The following is a 22,280-nucleotide window of genomic DNA, read 5'->3' as shown; positions in this document are numbered from 1 at the left end:
GAGTTCAGGGGTCAGTAGAGAAAAACATGGAAAGAGAAAAGGAGTCAGGGGTGGTGGTGGCAAAAACATGTTAAAATTCTAGTCCATTGCGCTAATGTGACAGAACCAGATCGTGATATCAGTACTCCACGTGTTGGTTACAGACTTGCGTTTACTGCTTCTTTGTCTCCATGATCTAAGTTGGGCTTCTGTTGTTCCTCCACTTTTGTCATTGAGTGTCCAGAAAGGATGCGGAGAAAAGCCATCTTTATCTGCTTCTTTTGAAGCAGGCATAATGCCCATACAGAAGTGCCAGTCATTCACCTTTGGCTGCTGCAAATTGTAAGGGGTGCCTCATCTGGGACGCTGTGGCACACTCGAGGAAAGACAGAGGGCCTGCCAGCTTTTAGACCTGAGCACTGCTGGGTGAATGGGTGAGATGCTGACGCGCTGAGGAGCTGGCGGCACAACAGGGTTGGTCGCGATCCACCTGTCATAATCAACGGGTTACTGATCAGAGCCCGTCTGGTACATTACATTGCACACAATGCAGATATATGCCACCACCCAGCTATTACAACCAACAACTGTTTACACCCATCCATGGAGAGTGTCCACCTTTACCTGTATGTAGCACCATTCAGTTCTGGGTGGACCACAGCCGGCTCCATACTGGCCCAATGTGTCGCTGCAGTTAAGTGATCTTTATTGACACAGTTTTTCAGGCTGTCAGGGATACGACCTGTTAAGATGAGTAAGATGGATTCAGACATTAAAAATGTATATAAAGCTTTTATGAAATTATTTATATATATTTACTTCATTAAGATATATTTGAATTTGGACTTAGAGTGGTTCTAAAGCTCAAGTGGTTTTTTAATGCATTCTTTGCATTAAGGTAAAAAGCCTCCTGTGTGCAGCTCCCCCCCCCCTCCCCTATACTTACCTGAGCCCCATCTCCATCCAGCAACGTGCAGGAGAGGAGCGGCTCTCCTGGGTCTGTCTCTCTCCTCATGGGCTCACACAACAGCGGGAGCCGTTGGCTCCTGCTGCTGTCAATCACAGTGAGCCAATGAGGAGAGAGCAGAGGGCGGGGTCAAGCCACACTCTGTGTGTGATTTGACACACAGATTCGCTCAGAAGCAAGGCTGCTCGAGTACCACCATAACAAGTGACTTTCTATTGGGGGCACTTGGCAGGAAGGAGAAGCCAAGACTGCCGGTGGCAGACCCAAAAAGAAGAGGATCGGGGCTGCTTTGTGCAAAACAATTTCAAAGAGGAGGTAATTATAACATGTTATTTATTCTTTTTTTTTACATTTCCCTTTAGAATCATTTTAATCCTGGACTGAAGTACCAACAAATGTGCAATAAATCGAACCACTCATACCTAAAGTCTTAAGGCTTGGGTATGAACACATATTTAGACCACTAGATATTTTTTCTGGCATGCTTTTGGCAAGAAAATGTAGCCACATACAATCTATGTCTCATGAAAAATTCCTTTTTAAAAGGGAGGGTTTCCTTTTTTTCAATATACTGTACATGAACAAAAACAGATTAACTTGAAGTATACTTTTATGGCCTGTTCGCACTATAACAAAAAAAAAAAAAAAAAAAGATATAAAAAGCACTTCCCTGTTTGCTTGCAATTACATGCGATGGTGTTGTTGCATGCGTTTTTATGCATCTGTGCATTTTTATGCCAACGAGCATTTTTCCTCTTTTTTTCCAAAAGGTAAGTTTCTTCTGATCTAATTGTTATAGGTGCGTTGTGTTTATGCGCACTTAGGTGCATTCTTGTGCGAAAAAATGCAAACATGTTGCATTTTAACAAGAACAGCCTGTATTTTTCTTGTGGTTACCTATGGGTTTCCCTTTGCAGCCACAACTGCCAGAAGAATTGTTCGGGATACAATCTTTCTTGGTCTACCTGACCTTGGCTTGGTATCAAGAGATCCCCGAACTTTCCACTTCTTAATAAGTGATTTAACAGTACTGATTGGCATATTCATGGCTTTAGACATCTTGTTATATGTATTTTTCCATCTTTATAAAAGCTCCATTACCTTGTTACGCAGGACTTTTGACAGTTCTTTTCTGATCCCCATGGCTCAGTATCTAGCCTAGTCAGTGCTTCCACGTAAGAGCTAACAAACTCATTGACTATTTATACACGGACACTAATTGCAATTTAAACAGCCACAGATGTGTGGCATTTTAACCCGTGTGTGTCACCTTTTGTGTCTGTACCAAGGCCAAACATTCCAGGGGAGGTAAACTTTTGATCAGGGCCATTTGGGTGATTTCTGTTATCATTATGATTTAAAAAGGAGCCAAACAACTATTTGATAATAAAATAAATTCATATGATCATTATCCTTCAATAAAAGAGCATTTCTTGGCATGATCAGTCATATTTTCAATATCAATGCCAAAATTTCACAATTTCTGCCAGGGGATGTAAACTTTTCAGCACAACTGTACATCTGCTATATGATCATTTAACTGCTTCCGCACCACCCTATAGCAGAAATACTGCTACAGGGCACCACAGACCCCAGAACAGGACACCGATAGGAATGGGCATATACACACGTGACTTTGCATTTCTAGGTAGGGGGCACGCACGTGTCCTACCTGTACCGCCATTGGCGACCCCAGCTATCAATCACTGGGTCCCAGCCGGTGATTCCCAACCGGCACACGGCGATCGCCGAGTGTCACCGAGGCAGAAACCTGTATGTAAACAATACAGATCTCTCCCCTGTCAGCTCCTGCATACTGCTTTGTATGGCTCTGCATAGCAGAGCCATATAAAGCGGTGTGCTTACAGTGTAAAGCACACACACAGTCCCCATAGTAAAACAGCACACAGTTAACCCTTTGATTGCCCCAGATGTTAACCCCTTCCTGCCCAGTATCATTAGTACAGTATCAGCGTTTTTTTTATTGGCACTGATCACTGTATTGGTGTCACTGGGGATGTCACTGAGAGTTAGTTCCCCCCCCCAGTAACAGAATGCCCACCGCAGTCCCACTGATCGCCACCTAGTAAACAAATATATATACACCACCATTTGTGAACGCTATAACTTTCACGTAAACCAATTTACATGTATTGGGATTTTTTTTTTTTTTTTTAGCAAAGACATGTAGCAGAATACATTTTGACCTACATTTATGACGAAATTTGATTTAAATTTTTTTACTGGACATGTTTAATAGCAAAAAGTAAAAAATATATATATTTTTTTTCAAAATTGTCGGGCTTTTTTTGTTTAAAAACACACAAATATTAAAAAAAGTAGAGATGATCAAATACCACCGAAAGAAAGCTTTATTTGTGGTGGAAAAAAAAGGACGTAAATAACTTCATTTGGGTGCAGAGTTACATGACCGCGCAATTGTCAGCTAAAGTAACGCAGTGCTGTATCGCAAAAAATGGCCTGGTCAGGAAGGGGGGTAAATCCTCTGGAGGGCAAGTGGTAATGTTCATAAAGCAATTCTAGGGTGAACTTGCACTTTAAATGCATAAAATGACAACCTAGAAACCTATCCCTTTTCTTTTACTTGTTAATTTGTGGTAAGGTTTTACATTTTTTTTGTACATCAATAAGGAACAAATGTAATGCTAGGAATGCATTAGGGTAGGGTTTAATGGCTCTGTAATCTATATTTCATGAAATAGTTTACTATATCTTTCTGTCTCCTTGTAACGTCCTCTGTGAGCTCCCAGAACTCTAATTCCCCCCCCTCCCCCAATTCCGTTTGTTTGATAGCAACAGTGCGCACATTAGTTGCGGTCATGTGCATTGCTTTATTCACACTACAAATCCCGCAGTCCATCTCGGGAGCACACAGGGTAGCTACATTCCTACATACAGCGAGAATGATAGAAGCCGCCCTCTAACAGGAAGTCAGATTGCAGCAGCAAAAAAAAGAAAAAACTGGAATTTGAAGTCAGAGCAATAGAATTGAGTGAGTAAAGAATACATACTTGAATCTGGCTCTGGCGGGACAGCCTATTCCCACTGGGCATATCACCCTATATACTCCCTTATGGTTTAACCATTAGCCGCCCGGCCAATAGCAGTTTGGCGTCCGGAAAAATGCTGTAGATTTCCGGGTGGATGCCATATGGCGTACTCCCGGGCATGCACAGTTTGCACGCTTGCAGAGCCGCGCAGCGAAGCGATCTGTCACCAGCCGTGTACCTCGGACACGGCCGATGACAGATCTGAGTACCAGCCCCCGTTGCCGGTACCATGTGACCTGCTGTGACCAATCACAGCAGGTCACATGACAGTTGTATACAATGGATGGCTTCATTCATGCCATCCATTGTATACTAGTGTCTAGCTGTGAATGGTCACAGCGATTATATGCACAGGTTATGTGATTAGCCGTGGCCAAATCACAGCTAAGCACACAAAAAAAACAAAAAAAAACCCTGAATGAATCAATGTCATTCAGGTAAATGCTTGCTTATAGCAAAGTAATTCTTTGCTATAAGCAAATTGTGTAAAAAAACAAACAAAAAATACTGATCACTTCCCCAAAGTAGTACAATGTCACTATGGTAACATTGTACTACTTTGGTCATAGTGAAATATGAAAAAAAAAAAACAAAATCTTAAAAAAAAGAACAAAAAATGTAATAGAAAATTAAAAAAAATAAATAAATAAATATATATATATATATATATATATATATATATATATATATATATATATATTATTATAATACAGTATTTATAAAGCTCCAATAGTTCGCTCAGCGCTGTACATTACAAAGGGGGACAGAACAATACCAATACAATGTGATACACGAGGGGTTCGAGGGCCCTGCTCTTTCGAGCTATATATATATAATTTTTTTTTTTTTCATACTGTCACCAGTCAGTGTCCCTGATCACCACCATGCCAGTTATAGGTAAAAAAAAAAAAAAAAAAAAAATAGTGAAAATAATTTTTTTTAATTTTTTCATTTTCCGAAAAATGACAAAAAAAAAATACAACTTCAAAAAACACACCATTCCTCTTATGAAGTATGTGGGACTGTCTAATCTGCAAAAAGGGGTCATTTGGGGGATATCTGTACTGTTCTGACATTCTTGGACCTCAAGAAATTAGATTGGCTGTCAGTACTTCAGGATTGATCAATATTCAGATCTATACCATAGTTTGTGAACTCTATAACTTTCCTACAAACTAAATAATACATCCTAATTTGGGTTATTTTCACCAAAGACATGTAGTAGAACACATTTTGGCCTAAATTTATGAAGAACAATTATTTATTTGCAAACAGAAACAAAGAAAAACGTGTTTTTTTAAAATATTTTCGGTCTTTTTTTTGTTAATTTAGCAAAAAGTAAAAACCCTGGAGGTGATTAATTACCACCAAAAGAAAGCTCTAGTTGTGTGAAGAAAATAACATTTTAGTTTGGGTACAATGTTGTATGACCGCACAATTGTCATTCAAAGTGTGAGAGCGCTAAAACCTGAAAAATGGCCTGGGCAGGAAGGGGGTAAAAGTGCCCGGTATGGAAATGGTTAACCGTGGGTTGCCAGAGTTTATTTTGATACCTAATCCACATGTCTGGGCCGTGAGCGGCATCACATACCTTGATCAGATTTGTACAGGGGGAGGGCTGTGGACCTTCATGGGGTTGTCCCAAGAAATGTAAAAAAAAATTAAAAAAAAAAAAAGTGTGGGGTATTTGGGTGAGCTCTCCATCCACCAAAGCAGACCCCCAGGGCTCCTGTTTGACTTGCATTGGTTTATGGTGACCCTTGTATTGGTATTAAATTGCTATGCTAAATAGAAATAGTTTAGGGGTGCCTCTCCTATTCTTTCCTTTTAGGATCCTGGGTTCTTTTCCTGATGATAATTTGACTAATCCTACAAGATGGTTGAGCGTACTTTTGTAGTTGGTTGTTGGATGTGTTTTAGTTTGTGATTTGTTTATGTACAGTACCAAGCCTGGGAATTTCAATAGGCTGTTTCGTATTTTAACCTTAAAATGGAATAAAAACGAAACATACTTGAATCGAGTTTTTTACATAAACCAGAGTTGTCACTTTAACTTCTAGTTTCTGGATGTGGTCAGGTCACAAAACCAAGACATGCACTCCTCTAAAGCCTATTATAATAAGCAGTGGAAACCCAATACAAGGCGGCAGTCGTTCTTACTTGTAATGGCTCTGCGGATCTCCCTTGCTGCCTCTTCTCTCATCTCTATGGAGGCCTGCTCGCTGTACCAGGCCGCATGTGGTGTGCAGATGAGGTTAGGTGCATCTTTTAATGGACCTTGAGAAAAACTGTAAGAAGTAAGAGTTGCCATAAGAAGACAGAAAATACTGAGGAATTTCAATAAGTTCCAAAACTTATCAAATACAGAAACCACATTAGGACAAAGAGGGCCTGTCAGCTTTGTCCTGGACATGATGCTGCAATCAAAGTAGAAAATGTCCTATTATAAGGTTGAGAGAACCTTCGCAGGCTACAGTGAGAGCATATTTATAGACTATGCCAAAAGCCACCAAGTAAAATATTGAAGAAACACAGGAAAAAAAAAACACCACTTCAAGATACAACAGCATACACAAAGTTTACAAACGTTATAATTATTTTTATCAATTTACAAAAATGCGCCATAAGTGAGCAGAAGAAAAATCTAAAATCAATATTTGGTGCGACTACTTTTTGGCTTCAAACCAGCATCAGTTCTTACACTTGCATACTTTGTACACTTGTACAAAATCAGGGATTTTGTAGGATTAGAGTCAGGTTTATGATTAATAAATTCTACCTAGCAGGAGTTAATGAACATCAATTTCATGTAGGCTGAAACACATTAACTGAAACAGAAACCGCTGTATAGGAGGCTTGAAACTGGGAAAAGAATAGTCAGGACCCTACTACTAAAGTGAGGTTGTGGAAGACCGTTTCATGTCACAGGTCATACAAAATGGCAAGAATGAGCACAGAAAAAAGACACAAGGAAGTTATACTGCACCAGCAAGGTCTCTCTCAGGCAAAGATTTCAAAGCAGACTGGGGTTTTAAGATGTGTTAAAGCTCTTTTGAAGAAGCACAAAGAAAAACGGGCAATGCTGAGGTCTGTAGACGCACTGGTCAGCCTAGGAGACTTAATGCAGAAGATGAAAGACATCCTGTTTACGTCCCTTCTAAAATCAGAAGTTGTCCAGCAGTGCACGAGACTGGCAAACTGACAGAAACCAGTGGAACCAAAAAGGTACACCCACCTACTGTCTGGTGAAACCTGGCCAGAAGTGGTCTTCATAGAAGAATTGTGACCAAAAAGCCATACCTCTGATGTGAAAACAAGGCTAAGCGACTCAACTGTGCACGAAAACATAAGAACTAGAGAGGAAAAAAAAGTGGAAACAGGTGCTCTGGACTGAGGAGTCAAAATTTGAAATATTTGGCTGTAGCAGGAGGCAGTTCGTTTGTGGAAGTGCTGGAAAGCGGTACAATAATGAGTGCCTGCAGGCAACAGTGAAGCATGGTGGAGGTTCCTTGCAAGTTTTGAGCTGCATTTCCGCAAACAGAGTTGGAGATTTGATGTCCCCAATGCTGGGAAATACAGGTAGATACTTTTCCACCATGCCATACTATCAGTGAGGCATATGACTGGGGTCATTGTCCTACTGCAGAATAAATTTAGAGCCAAACATGCAGCCAATATCATTAATAACCATCTTCAGCATAAAGAAGAACAAGGCGTTCTGGAAGTAATGCTTGGCCCCCACAGAGTCTGTCTAGAGCCAAATAGAGTGTCTAGGATTACATGAAGAGACAGAAGGATTTGAGGCAGCCAACATCCCCAGAAGATCTGTGGTTAGTTTGAACAACCTACCTGCCAAGTCCCTTCAAAAACTGTGTGCAAGTGAACCTAGTAGAATTGATGCTGTTTTGAAGGGAAAGGGTGGTCATAACAAATATTGATTTTATTTGGATTCCTCTTCTGTTTATTTACTTTCCATTTTGTAAATTATAAAAATAAACTGTTAACACTTCTATTTCTGAAAGCATTCTTCATTTACAGCATTTTTTCACACCTGTCTAAAACTTTTGCACAGTAGTATATATCAGTGCATATAGATGCCCGATAGTCCACAGAAATCTCGATTGTATGGTCTTGTTTGAAAATTCAGACATTAACCAATATATGTAAAACAGAACAAATGCATTTTTCTATATTGTACTACTGTTATATGGTGATGGTGTGAACCTCCTGCGCTCCCAAGTGTTTTTTGAAACTAAAAAATAATAAATAAAATAAATGTGTGTATAAATTCCAAAGGTAGCTGCTAGCATTAAATCATATACCAGTGATTAAGTGAAATAAAAGTAATAAGGAATGCAGCGCTACATTCAAATTATAAAATTATGTGAATGTGGGATCCCAAAATATCAAATAAGTAAAAATAGATAATATGACGGTGTTAACAATACATATCAATAAGTGCTCATTAATAATATCATCAACACAAATAAAGTGAATAGCTCTAAACATGTGAAAAAACATATGAAGAAACCATATCCTTATATATATGCATAAAACAAAATTACACATATATATGATGTAATCACACGTGCCTGTTGTGAAGTGAAATAACCATAATATTGGTACAAACGAAAATATATCTCAAAGTCCAAAAAATATTATTGGTGACAAAACAGTAAACGGTGCTTCCAAATAATACTATTAGTGACCATAAGTGAAACTCGTGCAGATTTCTGGGTGTGTACAAATCTGAGAATCCAACCACCATCTGGATTAGCCTCTCACCTCATCCCTTCGACCCTTGCGGATCAAAGAGCAGTAGTGGATCCCTCTCACGGATCCTCCAAGCACAAAAAACACTACAAAGGCAGTTTTCTCAGAATATAGTATTCACACTCAGGCTCTTCTCCAGGAAATGTTGTAGTATCAATCTCTCAAATGAGACAAAGGAATCCTCCCATAGTGTAGTATATTTAATTATACCATAGGAACAGATAACATTCTTGCATTAAAACTTACGTAGCAGCCAGTCCTAACTAAAACCTCATGCTTTCAGATGAGGATATATCTGTTTGGGTGTACAGCTGGATGCACAGGTGTACCAAGATGGCCGCCACGCCGGAAATACGTCACCACGTCAAGCCGACGCGTTGCGTCACAGTGTCATGTGACTTCATCAGGCCGATGAAGCTCTTTGATCCGATGATGCTCTTTGATCCGCAAGGGTAGAAGGGATGAGGTGAGAGGCTAATCCAGATGGTGGTTGGATTCTCAGATTTGTACACACCCAGAAATCTGCACGAGTTTCACTTATGGTCACTAATAGTATTATTTGGAAGCACCGTTTACTGTTTTGTCACCAATAATATTTTTTGGACTTTGAGATATATTTTCGTTTGTACCAATATTATGGTTATTTCACTTCACAACAGGCACGTGTGATTACATCATATATATGTGTAATTTTGTTTTATGCATATATATAAGGATATGGTTTCTTCATATGTTTTTTCACATGTTTTGAGCTATTCACTTTATTTGTGTTGATGATATTATTAATGAGCACTTATTGATATGTATTGTTAACACCGTCATATTATCTATTTTTACTTATTTGATATTTTGGGATCCCACATTCACATAATTTTATAATTTGAATGTAGCGCTGCATTCCTTATTACTACTGTTATATGCTTTTTTATAGCAAAGTATCTATAACCAAAACTTTTTTTTTTTTTTTTTTTTTTTAAAGACAACAGAGTAGTTAAACTGCCAGTAGTTAAACATCCCCCTTAGACCATAGTCAAAACCGATTTCCCCATTAGAGGATTTCTCCACACCACCTGTCCCTGTGATAACATTTCGGATTTCCCCTGTCTTGGTGGCAATATTCACTAGGACAAACAGAAGGGTGAATCTCTGCAATGGGTAGACAGACAGCACAGTACACCGATGTGACCATACACTATTACAATTCACTTATGAAACCTGACCCCAGCATGCACAGATATGAAAATCAACCCAATGCACCAATTAGAAATGACCCAGGGCCGTGCACCAAGGTGAACGGAGTTCAGGGCCGTGCACCAAGGTGAACGGAGTTCAGGGCCGTGCACCAAGGAGAAGAGACCCCAGAACAGGACACCGATAGGAATGGGCACAATGGACTTGGAAATGGAAAGAGCTCCTACTGGTATTACAACATACATTATATTGCCAAAAGTATTGGGACGCCTGCCTTTACACGCACATGAAATTTAATGGCATCCCATTCTTAGTCGGTATGTTTCAATATTTGAGATGGCCCACCCTTTGCAGCTATAACAGCTTCAACTCTTCTGGGAAGGCCGTCCACAACATTTAGAAGTGTGTCTATGGGAATATTTGACCATTCTTCCAGAAGTGCATTTGTGAGGTCAGGCACGGATGTCGGATGAGAAGGCCTGGCTCCTAGTCTCCGCTGTAATTCATCCCAAAGGTGTTCTATTGGGTTGAGGTCAGGACTCTGTGCAGGCCAGTCAAGTTCCTCCACCCCAAACTCGCTCATCCATGTGTTTATGGACCTTGCTTTGTGCACTGGTGTGCAGTCATGTTGGAAAAGGAAGAGGCCATCCCCAAACTGTTCCCACAAAGTTGGGAGCATGAAATTATCCAAAATGTCTTTGTATGCCGACGCCTTAAAAGTTCACTTCACTGGAACTAAGGGGCCAACCCCAACCCCTGAAAAACAACCCCACACCATAATCCCCCCTCCACCAAACTTTACACTTGGCACAGTGCAGTCAGGCAAGTACTGTTCTCCTGGCAACTGCCAAACCCAGACATGTCCATAGGATTGCCAGACAGAGAAGCACGATTCGTCACTCCAGAGAACACGTCTCCACTGCTCTAGAGTCCAGTGGCGGGGTGTTTTACACCACTGCATCCAATGCTGAGAGCCACCCATTCTTTCACAAATGTTTGTAGAAGCAGTCTGCATGCCTAGGTGCTTGATTGCATACACTTGAGGCCATGGAGGTGATGGGAACACCTGAATCCAATGATTTGGAAGGGTGTCCCAATACTTTTGGCAATACAGTGCATCCGAAGTAGCAAGGCCTTAAACTCCCATGGATTTCTACTGGTTAAATCAGTCACATTCGTATGTATAAAAAGGTAAAGACTGAATCCCCCACCTTATTTAGCTGGATATGCATATGTGTAACAGAGAATTCTTACAACGCACACAGGGATAACAAGTCTGCAGCTACCCCTACTGCTTGGATGGCATGTGATAGCTGTGCCTCTCCTCCTACATACTGACACACAGGAAAAATCTTCATAGACTAAAAAGGCATGAGATTTGCAAAGTCGAATGATGTGACATGCTGGTAACACAATCCTTTTAACAAGATGGTTCCACACAGCCTAGCTTTGGAGGTGTCAGTTATGTACAGATGACAGACACTTCAGACTTTCCCATTTGTCAGTTCTTACGGGCTGCTTCTCTCATATTGGACACAAGATGGCGCCCACTGAGAACTACTGGATGCTCAGGAATCGCTCACTACTGGAATATTACTGAAAGGCCAAACAGCATTTTAGAATGAGCAATATTCCACAGGAAAAAAATCACTTTCACAGGTCAAAAAGGGTTGCCAAACGGACTAGGTTTCCATGGGTAACAACACGATTTTGACCTAACTAAATGGAGTAAAGTTTAAAGCGACCACTTTACAGTGTATAGGGGGGGATAAGGGGGGAGGGGTTATGCCTAAATGTAAAAAAGAATGCTTCTTGGCCATACTTCTCTTCTGGGTCACAGGAATGCACTTACATGTATCCTCCAGTGACCCAGAATCAGTTGACAGTGGGCTAAAGCCTGCTGTCGGCTGATGTCACAGTGCCTCTCCAGACACTGGAGGGATCCCAACCATATTGTTGAGATCCACCCAGATGCCTCATCGGTAACAAGCTCCAGCTCTCAGCATGCGGGTAAGAACCAAAGTTAGCTGCACCAGTCCTCTCTCTAGTCAGGCTCTCCAGTGAGCGTTGGATGAGCAGTGCAGAGAGCAGTGACTGACAGCCACTGCTGTCTTCTCCAAGAAGACAGAGAACTGAGCAATCAGCAGTCATGTGATCACTCAGTTCTCTGTCTTAGAGTGTGGGGGGGGATGGAGAGTGGAGGGGAACAGCTGCAACATCAAAGCAATGCCACAGCCTATGTATGTTTGGTTTATTTGCTTCAGTCAGCAGTTTATACCACCTCAGGTCTGAGGCTACCCCATCCCAGTAGTTGCTCTGCTTCTCACAAGGTCACCGACTTTTAATCGTCCAAGCTGGGCTACAAAGTCGAGATGCTTTCCCAGCTTCAGCATACTCAGGGCAATGTGGTTTAAAAAAAAACAAAAAACATCAATTGGCAGGGCAACAGAGGCATTCCAATGAGCAGTGGGGTGAAAGAAAACAATCAGTTGGGGGCTGGTGGACAGAGACCTTGTTAAAAAAAACAAAAAAACATTTGGTTTTCTCTTAGCTCTGCAGTAAGAAATGAGCAAACAAACACCGCTGAGCAGAGAGCCGTGACCGCCAGTCTCCATCTCTCTGCCCCTCCAGCACTCACTGAAGCGCTGGGCTGTGGAGGATGTGGGAGGGACTGGCTCAGGCCCTCGGTGTAATGCTGAGCAGCTTCAGCCTGCTGTCGGCTGAAAACTGGCCACAGGAGTGCAGAATTTTTTTTAATTACTTTGGGAACGGACAACGTGGAAGATTTCACCATTTGGTATAAAATGTTCTAACAGTCTCAGGCACATAGCCTTGCCCAGCCTCATGAAGCCCAGTCCCATTCACCATTGAGGTGGGCAACAGAAGCAGAAAGCACTCACGTTGTAATATACGCAGAGTAGAGGAGTATGAACTGTGCTCTGAGACCCGAATTGTTACTACATGTATGAGCAATCCAGAACAAGATTTACTCCCCCAAGTAATAATATTAAAATACGGTCCAAGAAGAAAGATTCTTAATCCCAATAATTTCATTTTGAGAGGGTTGGTGGGGTCAAATCGATGCTCATTTTTGACAGTAGTGAAGAGAAAATTCAATGAAGCAGGATAAACATTTTGAAAAGCTTTTGAACACCAACTCTTCATATGGCACTTAAAATAAGGTCCAAAATGTTATTACCTTCTCATGCTTTCATGAGCTCACAAACATTTTACTACCAATAGATATACTTTGATGCTTCATTCCAGATCTTTACCTCTAAGGTTGGAAATCAAAAGGCGTAACTCTACTCTCTGAACTCTATGCTAATATTTTTGAATCCTTTGAGTCCTTCTGTGTCAATTCAACTTAATGGTCTCCAGCTATTTTCTCTATGTGAGGATACACCACTATCTCCACAACTATCCAATTCTTTTATATATTGAAGTTAACAACCCCGATCTCGGTTTTCACCTATCATGCAATCTGAGAGCAATCTCTATGTTCTACAACTCAATTAATGGAAATACTGGGGTTTATTTACTAAAGCGGGTTCACTCAGAATATCATGCACTTCTGCATGGAAACCAATCAGCTTCCAGGTTATATTGCTAAAGCTTAACTGAACAAGCTGAGGTTAGAAGCTGATTGGCTACCATGCACAGGTGCACAAGATTCTGAGTGAACCAACCTTAGTAAATCCCCCACTGTGTCTTAAAAATCTGCTAGTATGTGCAAATGAGATTCAGAGTTAGAGGAGTCTTTCTGATATCTCGTGGAAAAGGGCACTCTCATCCACCCTATAACCCTTGGTTCACACCTAAGCGTTTTCTGCAGCGTTTTGCAGAAACGCAGTACAGCCCATTTAACATAATTTCCTATGGGACATGTTCACATCCGAGCGTTTCACCCGGTGAGATTTTTGGAAAGGGTCAGGAACTTTTTTTGAATACAAAAAGTTGCGTTTTTGGTTCTACAGACTTCAATGGAAATGCTGCAGAAAAGCATGTAATGGAGTTTTTGCCACATTTTGGTTGCATTTTGGACATGTTTTTGATGCATTTTAAATCTGCCTAGCAACAAGAGAAATAAAAAAATAAAAAAAACTGCAAAATGCTTCAAAAACACGGCAAAAAAGCAAGTGCAAAAACACAATACAGAAACGCATCAAACGCAACCTGCATAGGTGTGAACCTAGACTAAGGCTTCATGATGCACAATTGATTGGGAACTGCATCAAAAAGGTAATGCATTGTTGATACCCAATTCTTTTTAGGCTCTTTAAAGGAAAAGTTCACTTTTAGGAACATGTTACTTGTTCCACCCGCTATTAGGGTGGAACATGTAACATGTTCCCAATGCTGCAGCCGCCACCCGCTGCCCCCCTCCGATAGAATTGCAGGGAGAAGTTCCCTGTACTATCTGTCTTATTTGAAAACTGCCGCCCACCCACATGACCACGTCATTCATTCACAGACTTCCGTGAATTAATGAACTGCAAGTCCCGACAGCCTTAGAGGCTGTCAGCTTGTAGATTTCAATGAACTGCCATTGTGCTGTGGAGTACCGTGGTAGTTCATTGATTCTTCCTGTCAGTATATCTGCTTGCCTGTACATCCCGCATGGGCAAGCAGATATACGGACAGATCTGCAGGAGACCTGCATGGCATCAGCGTTCTGCTGATCACTGGTGCAATGCTTTACAGGCTCCAGCAGACAAAATAAATGCACTTTTTTTTTTTAGCTGCTAAAAAAATGTGCATTTATTATTTATGGGCAAAAGTTGACCTTATCCTTTAAAAACTTTACCCCACTTGGTCTCCAGAATGTTGGAGACAATGAGGAGATATGGAATCTTTATATAAAGCCCTTGTGAAAGTATAACTCATATTGGAACAAAAAAAATCTTCAGCATGGCTTTCGATATTGTAGAAACACACATACTGATTGATCACATCCTTGCATTACTAACTTGGGCATTGATCGGTTCCCCACCAACTTTAAAGTAGTGCTTACCCATCTGTTCCTGGCAGCTAAAACTAGTTCTTGTTAGCTTGTGGACCTCACCCACATCTCCTAATCTGGTAAACACCATCAAAACCTTGAATTACCAGTGCTAAATGGAAAAACGTATCTCCAAATGTATTCTCAGTCAAGCTTAATAATAATTGGTCCATATAGTTAAACAATGCCAACTATATTGACGCATAGTGTAGGTTATTGATAACGGTTTACACAGGTTGACTGGTTCCCTCTGTCATTAATGTGATTCCCATGCCGGACTGGTTGATTGCTCCCACTATATCCCCATCTTCCCCTTACCTTACTTTCCCTCCCAGTTCTTTACCCCCTCTTCCTTTTCTTAAAGGAGAAGTTAGATTTTGTAGTTGGTACAACATGAGCTGAACCTCAAATTTTTGAGATCTGCTTTTTCCTGTACAATGACTATGCTCACATCTGTGGTGCACATACTCAATTGTATTAGTTTGTATTCTCATGTGACCTCTCCATACTACCTTATATTGTTCAATTTTTCTAATAAAAAAATATTTCAAAGTAATGGCTTTTGAACCATACTAGTTGACTCAATGGTAAGAAAAAAAAAATGTTCTGATGTAGGATTTTAATAAGAGCAAACTAAAATCTAACCATGTATGACCAACTCAAGAGACAACTTGAACAGTATGAGAGGACTTCATGCATAATGTACAACTGCAAATTACCTGAAAGGTTCCGACTCATGTACGTCTAATGCTGCTCCCCGTATCCTCCCTTCCTTCAATGCTTGTGCGAGTGCCTTCTCGTCCACCAAACCGCCTCGGGCTGTGTTTACCAGGAACGCTCCCTGCCTCATCTGGAATGGGACATTAGAGACATCAGACAAAATCCAAAACCTGCTTTAAGTTTCAGTGCTAAATTATAAGCCCTGGATTAGTGCTTAAATACTTTAAATAATATACATGGTTTACCAGAGTCTCTCTTCTCTGCAGCTCTGGGCTTGCTGTTGTGTTTCTTCCCATCAGAACAATGTACAGAAAGGCAGCTGGTGGGCATACTGTAATTCACCCTCTTGAAACTTGATCTAAACTGGTGTGGGCAAATTAATACAGAATTCAGTCAATCCAATCTAGAAGCTAGTAAGTAACTTTAAAGGAAACCGGTCATAAAAGTAATATGTAGGCTGCCATTGCTGAACTCTTCTGAAAATGCTAATCACCTGGCTAGGATGCTGACACTTCAGCTTTAACATTGAAAGTCACTGACCTAGGAACAAGAACAGCTACAAGGCACTACGGGGGTAATCAATCAAAACTGGAGCAGCCATGTATGGCAACCAATCAGCTTATATCTTCAGCTTATTCAGTTAAGCTTTAAAAATTAAAAATAGAAGCCGATTGGTTGCCATACTCAACTGCTCCAGATTCGGTCTGCTCCAGTTTTGATAAAATTTCCCCCTGTGAATTGAATTTCATTTGTTGCATATTTGTTCTGGGTCAGTGACTCAAATCCACTGCAGCCAGACTTAGCCAGGCAACTCGCATTTTGAAAGAAAGGCCAGCATTGACCCCCTCCATATATTTGTCATGACAGTTGAACTTTAAGATGCAAAAAGGGACATGTCCTTCCACGGACAATAGGATATGCAAGCATGTGTCTCAGACAGTCCCTGCATGAACACAAACACTTGTGTGACTGTAGTTCAGGAATTAGAAATTGTAACAATTAGAAACTGAAGAGAACAGAATATATACACTGCAGAAACTAAACAAAAGGTCCCAGACCTTCCTGGCAAAGCAGAGGTTCGCAAACAAGGAGTACTGTTGTACAGTAGGTTGGCTTACACCGAGGGCCTGGCACTACGAGGGCCTGGCACTACGAGGGTTACACCGAGGGCCTGAAACTACGAGGGTTACACCGAGGGCCTGAAACTACGAGGGTTACACCGAGGGCCTGAAACTACGAGGGTTACACCGAGGGCCTGAAACTACGAGGGTTACACCGAGGGCCTGAAACTACGAGGGTTACACCGAGGGCCTGAAACTACGAGGGTTACACCGAGGGCCTGTAACTACGAGGGTTACACCGAGGGCCTGTAACTACGAGGGTTACACCGAGGGCCTGTAACTACGAGGGTTACACCGAGGGCCTGAAACTACGAGGGTTACACCGAGGGCCTGAAACTACGAGGGTTACACCGAGGGCCTGTAACTATGAGAGTTATTTTATTTATTTATTATTTATTTCATGTACTTATATAGAGCTGTCAATTTACACAGTGCTTTTACACATATATATTGAACATTCGCATCAGTCCCTAACCCTGGCTAAGTTAGGGACCTTAGATTGTACAATCTAAGGTCCCTAACTTACATTCATATATTAGGGACAATTTAGACAGGATCTAATTAACCTACCAGCATGTCTTTGGAGTGTAGGAGGAAACCGAAGCACCCGGAGGAAACCCACGCAAGCACAGGGAGAACATGCAAACTTCATGCAGGAGGCGCCACGGTCGGGAATCAAACCCATGACCCATTTACTGCAAGGCAGACGTGCTAACCACTAAGCCACTCGGGTTACAGCGAGGTCCTGCAACAAGGGTTACAACAAGGGCTTGTAACTACAAGGGTTACACCGAGAGCTACCGCTACAAGGGTTACAACAAGGGCTACCGCTACAAGGGTTACAACAAGGGCTACCGCTACAAGGGTTACAACAAGGGCTACCGCTACGAGGCTTACATTGAGGGCTACCGCTACGAGGGTTACACGGAGGGCTACCGCTACAACAAGGGTTACACGAAGGGCTACCGCTACAACAAGGGTTACACGAAGGGCTACCGCTACAACAAGGGTTACACGAAGGGCTACCGCTACAACAAGGGTTACACGGAGGGCTACCGCTACAACAAGGGTTACACGGAGGGCTACCGCTACAACAAGGGTTACACGGAGGGCTACCGCTACAACAAGGGTTACACGGAGGGCTACCGCTACAACAAGGGTTACACGGAGGGCTACCGCTACAACAAGGGTTACACGGAGGGCTACCGCTACAACAAGGGTTACACGGAGGGCTACCGCTACAACAAGGGTTACACGGAGGGCTACCGCTACAACAAGGGTTACACGGAGGGCTACCGCTACAACAAGGGTTACACGGAGGGCTACCGCTACAACAAGGGTTACACGGAGGGCTACCGCTACAACAAGGGTTACACGGAGGGCTACCGCTACAACAAGGGTTACACGGAGGGCTACCGCTACAACAAGGGTTACACGAAGGGCTACCGCTACAACAAGGGTTACACGGAGGGCTACCGCTACAACAAGGGTTACACGGAGGGCTACCGCTACTACAGGGGTTACACGAAGGGCTACCGCTACTACAGGGGTTACACGAAGGGCTACCGCTACTACAGGGGTTACACGAAGGGCTACCGCTACTACAGGGGTTACACGAAGGGCTACCGCTACTACAGGGGTTACACGAAGGGCTACCGCTACTACAGGGGTTACACGAAGGGCTACCGCTACAGGGGTTACACGAAGGGCTACCGCTACAGGGGTTACACGAAGGGCTACCGCTACAGGGGTTACACGAAGGGCTACCGCTACAGGGGTTACACGAAGGGCTACCGCTACAGGGGTTACACGAAGGGCTACCGCTACAGGGGTTACACGGAGGGCTATTAGTATGAGGGTTACACAGAGGGTTACATGATGGGCTCCTACTACATGGAGGGCTACTACTACAAGGGAAAGGTTAGTTTAGGTGCTACAGGAATCAGGGTCTATTTGTAAAGCAGACAATATGACTTTAAACATTCTCTGGTGGAGAATTAATTATCCATCAATCACTCCCACTGAATGTCAAAATCTCTGCCTTATAAATAGACCCCTTAGTGTCAGGTTAACACAGAGGGCTAGTGTTGGGGTAAAGCACTGTTCTCTTAGCGGAGGGCTCTAGTTCTGTATTAATGGAAACATTTATTATATTATAAGGAGAACATAAAAAACTCAGCTCCCAGCACAGGCACCGATTTTTAGTGCACATTCTCAGGATGCACCCACCATATATATCGCACATACAATTATCAGTAAGGTGTGGGGTTTTTTTGTTTCCTAGAAAACAGTGCAATAGAATATACAGTATAAAGCAAACACACCGCTATTCTTTGGCCAAGTTTAGACTTGCATCCAAATATCTGCACTTCTAAAAAGTGATCCGCGATGGGATGCCTCCTCACCACCTGTGTTAACTCTGTAATTACTACACTAATGACTTCGGAGTTTCCCCATTCCTATTCACTTGAATGCAACAGGAGGTATCATTTTTGCCATAGGCAAGAAGGAAAAGCATTGTGGCATTCAAACATCCCAGTTTGTTGCCTTTGCAGCTCAAACATGCATTTTTAATGCCCCCCAACTGCAAGTCTACACAAGCCCTTACAGTTTATGAGTGCATTGTGAGCGGGTATTTTGTTTTATTTTTAATAAACGTCCACTTCAAAGAACACTGCAGTGAGCACTAATTTATAGTGGAACTAAACCCTCCGATCCTTTTCAGCCAAGGAAGCTGCCATAGTAGGCTCTCTTTGATCTGCATTGTGCTGCACATGTGATCAGTTATGACATCAGACATTTGATGGGTTTGACAGTTTGGTAGTGAGCACAAGGAAATGTGACATTTATCATTCCCAGCACGCAGGGATTGGAACTTTTTTTGAAACCATTACATCAGTAGGTTTAGTTTTGCTTTAGGCCTTGTTCACTCCATACGTGCAGAAAAGCTGATGGAAACAGACACACAGATTTCTCTTGCAGAGAATTTTGTTTATGTCAGTTTTCATGTGACCTTCAGTGAGTTTTATACACATTGCAGATTCCCGTGCAGAAAAAATACATACGATACCAGTGTGGTGTTGTGAATAGGACACAGAGAACAATTGGGTTTTTGTGCCCTTGCAGAACGCGTGCAGAAAAACTGCCGTTCCTGCACACGGTATGAACAAGACCTCCATCTAACCCGTGTGCGTAGAACGGCCAACAGAAAAAACACAACCCTGTCTGTAAAACAACATGTTGCGTTTGCATTGCTGTATTTGTCATGTGTAGGGCAGCTCATTAAAATGAATGGGCAGCACTATGCGCAAAGCAAGACAACATCTTGAAAAATGTGCAACGTATGGTAGTATAAAATGGGGACATAAGGACCCACTTTAACCATTTGCCCTCCAGAAGATTTACCCCCCTTTCTGACCAGGCCATTTTTTGCGATACAGCGCTGCGCTACTTTGACAATTGCGCAATCATACAATGCTGCACCCAAATTAAATTTACATCCTTTTTCCCCGCACAAATGGAGCTTTCATTTGGCGGTATTTGATCGCCTCTACGTTTTTTATTTTTTGTGCTATAAACAAAGATAGACCAACAATTTTGAAAGAAAAAAAAAATTTTTTTTTGACTTTTCGCTATAAAACATAGCCAGTATAAAAAACTGTAAAAAAAAAAAAAAATCAAATTTAGTCATAAATTTAGGCCCAAATGTATTCTGCGACATGTCTGCTAAAAAAAAAAAAAAAAATCCCAATACGTGTAAATTGATTGGTTTACGTGAAAAATATAGCATCTAAAAATGGCGGCGATCAGCGACTTATAGCAGGACTACGGCGGGCATTCTGATCTGCTATGCAGAGCAATACAAGCAGCATGCTGGTGCTGACAGGGGAGAGATCTGTATTGTTTACATACAGACCTCTCCTCTGTCAGTGTTCCTTGGGCGATCGCCGAGGAATCTCAGTCCGGGACCTAGGGATCAGCAGCTGTGGGTGCCCCCTACCCGTAAATGCAAAATCATATATATTATATACACTATGTAATATCTATACACACAGTATGTATTTTTATATATATATATATATATATATATATATATATATATATATATATATAAATAAATAAATGACACTGCCCCCACTTTAACTACACCCTCCTAGCCTTTACAACCAGGAAGCTGCCATCTCAGCCTTGGTTTGCTCTGCCGGTGCCTTGGTGCTGCACATGTGATCAGTTATGACCCCAGACATTTGATGGCTTGACAGTTCATTTGAGAGCACAAGCAGCGTTGACAGTTCTTCTTGGCATTCCTTAAAGAACAGTTTTGGGAAACTGGTAAATGGGAGGGTTTAGTTCCAATATTGTTGATTGGCCTGAAATGACTGGTACTGTCAGGATTTTTTTTCTTTAATTGTTCAAACTTGTAAAACTGTGCCCCTATTCTATCGGAGAAAGTGAGACGATGGGACACGACGACAATTTTTATCATCATGTAATGTCATTTACTCAGGGTGTTGACAATGGCTTGCTTGCACCAAGCTGTACAGATAATGGCGGATCCCACATTGTATAGAGAATCGGTGTGTGGATTCAGCATGGCACCAATCACAGATAGTAAGACGCACATACAGTGAGCCCTAAATAGCAGAATATATGAAAGCTGTCATCGCAGATAGCCATGCCAGACCCAGTTGTCGTGGTAACTGAGAGCTCCTTGACAATGACAGAACAGAGGTGACTGCTTACATTACACCTTGCAGTCCTCACAGTCCAAATCTGGAGTTGTGTATGTGTCAGGAATACCACAACCATATTCACACCATTTTTACTAGTAGTACACCAAAATGAAAATTCTGGACTGAAACCGAAAATTCAGGATGCACTTGACCAAAAACCAAAATAGACATTTTTTCTTTTTTTAAATATAGGTTTTATACACTCACCGGCCACTTTATTAGGTACACCTGTTCAATTGCTTGGTAACAAACTGCTAATCAGCCAATCACATGGCAGCAACTCAATGCATTTAGGCATCTAGACATGGCGAAGATTACTTGCTGAGGTTCAAACTGAGCATCAGAATGGGGAAGAAAGGGGATTTAAGTGACTTTGAATGTGGTATGACTGTTGGTTCCAGACGGGCTGGTCTGAGTATTTAAAAAACTGCTGATCTACTGGGATTTTCATGCACAACCATCTCTAGGGTTTACAGAGAATGGTCCAAAAAGAGAAAATATCCAGCAAGTGGCAGTTGTGTGGATGAAAATGCCGCCTTTTTTTTTTTTTTTTTTTTTTACAGGTACTTATATAGCACCATCAATTTACGCAGCACTTTACATATATATTGTACATTCACATCAGTCCCTAACCCTCAAGGGGAGTACAATCTAAGGTCACTAACTCACATTCATACATACATATACTAGGGCCAATTTAGACAGGATCCAATTAACCTACCA

The 22,280-nt window shown here is 41.8% G+C and overlaps 1 protein-coding gene across 7 annotated transcripts in view; it reads right to left on the bottom strand.

The window, feature by feature from the left end:
* CTBP1 (C-terminal binding protein 1) overlaps nucleotides 1-22,280 on the bottom strand; it is a 761,506-nt gene that overhangs the window by 11,408 nt on the left and 727,818 nt on the right. For 6 of the 7 annotated variants that reach the window (XM_089692285.1, XM_089692283.1, XM_089692288.1 and 3 more), the window contains 3 exons: nucleotides 15,703-15,833; nucleotides 6,178-6,305; nucleotides 604-721 (listed from right to left, as the gene is read on the bottom strand). In XM_089692285.1, the coding sequence (XP_089548411.1) occupies nucleotides 604-721; nucleotides 6,178-6,305; nucleotides 15,703-15,833 (377 nt within the window). Of the gene's footprint in view, nucleotides 1-303; nucleotides 470-603; nucleotides 722-6,177; nucleotides 6,306-15,702; nucleotides 15,834-22,280 lie in introns of all 7 variants that reach the window. The other variant, XM_089692284.1, reaches the window with a different exon arrangement.

The sequence above is a fragment of the Staurois parvus genome, unplaced genomic scaffold (genome assembly GCF_062004578.1).
Source record: "Staurois parvus isolate SC_StPar_1 unplaced genomic scaffold, SC_StPar_1.0 ptg000581l, whole genome shotgun sequence".
Lineage (NCBI taxonomy): Eukaryota > Metazoa > Chordata > Amphibia > Anura > Ranidae > Staurois > Staurois parvus.
This window is presented reverse-complemented; position numbering and strand designations above follow the sequence as displayed.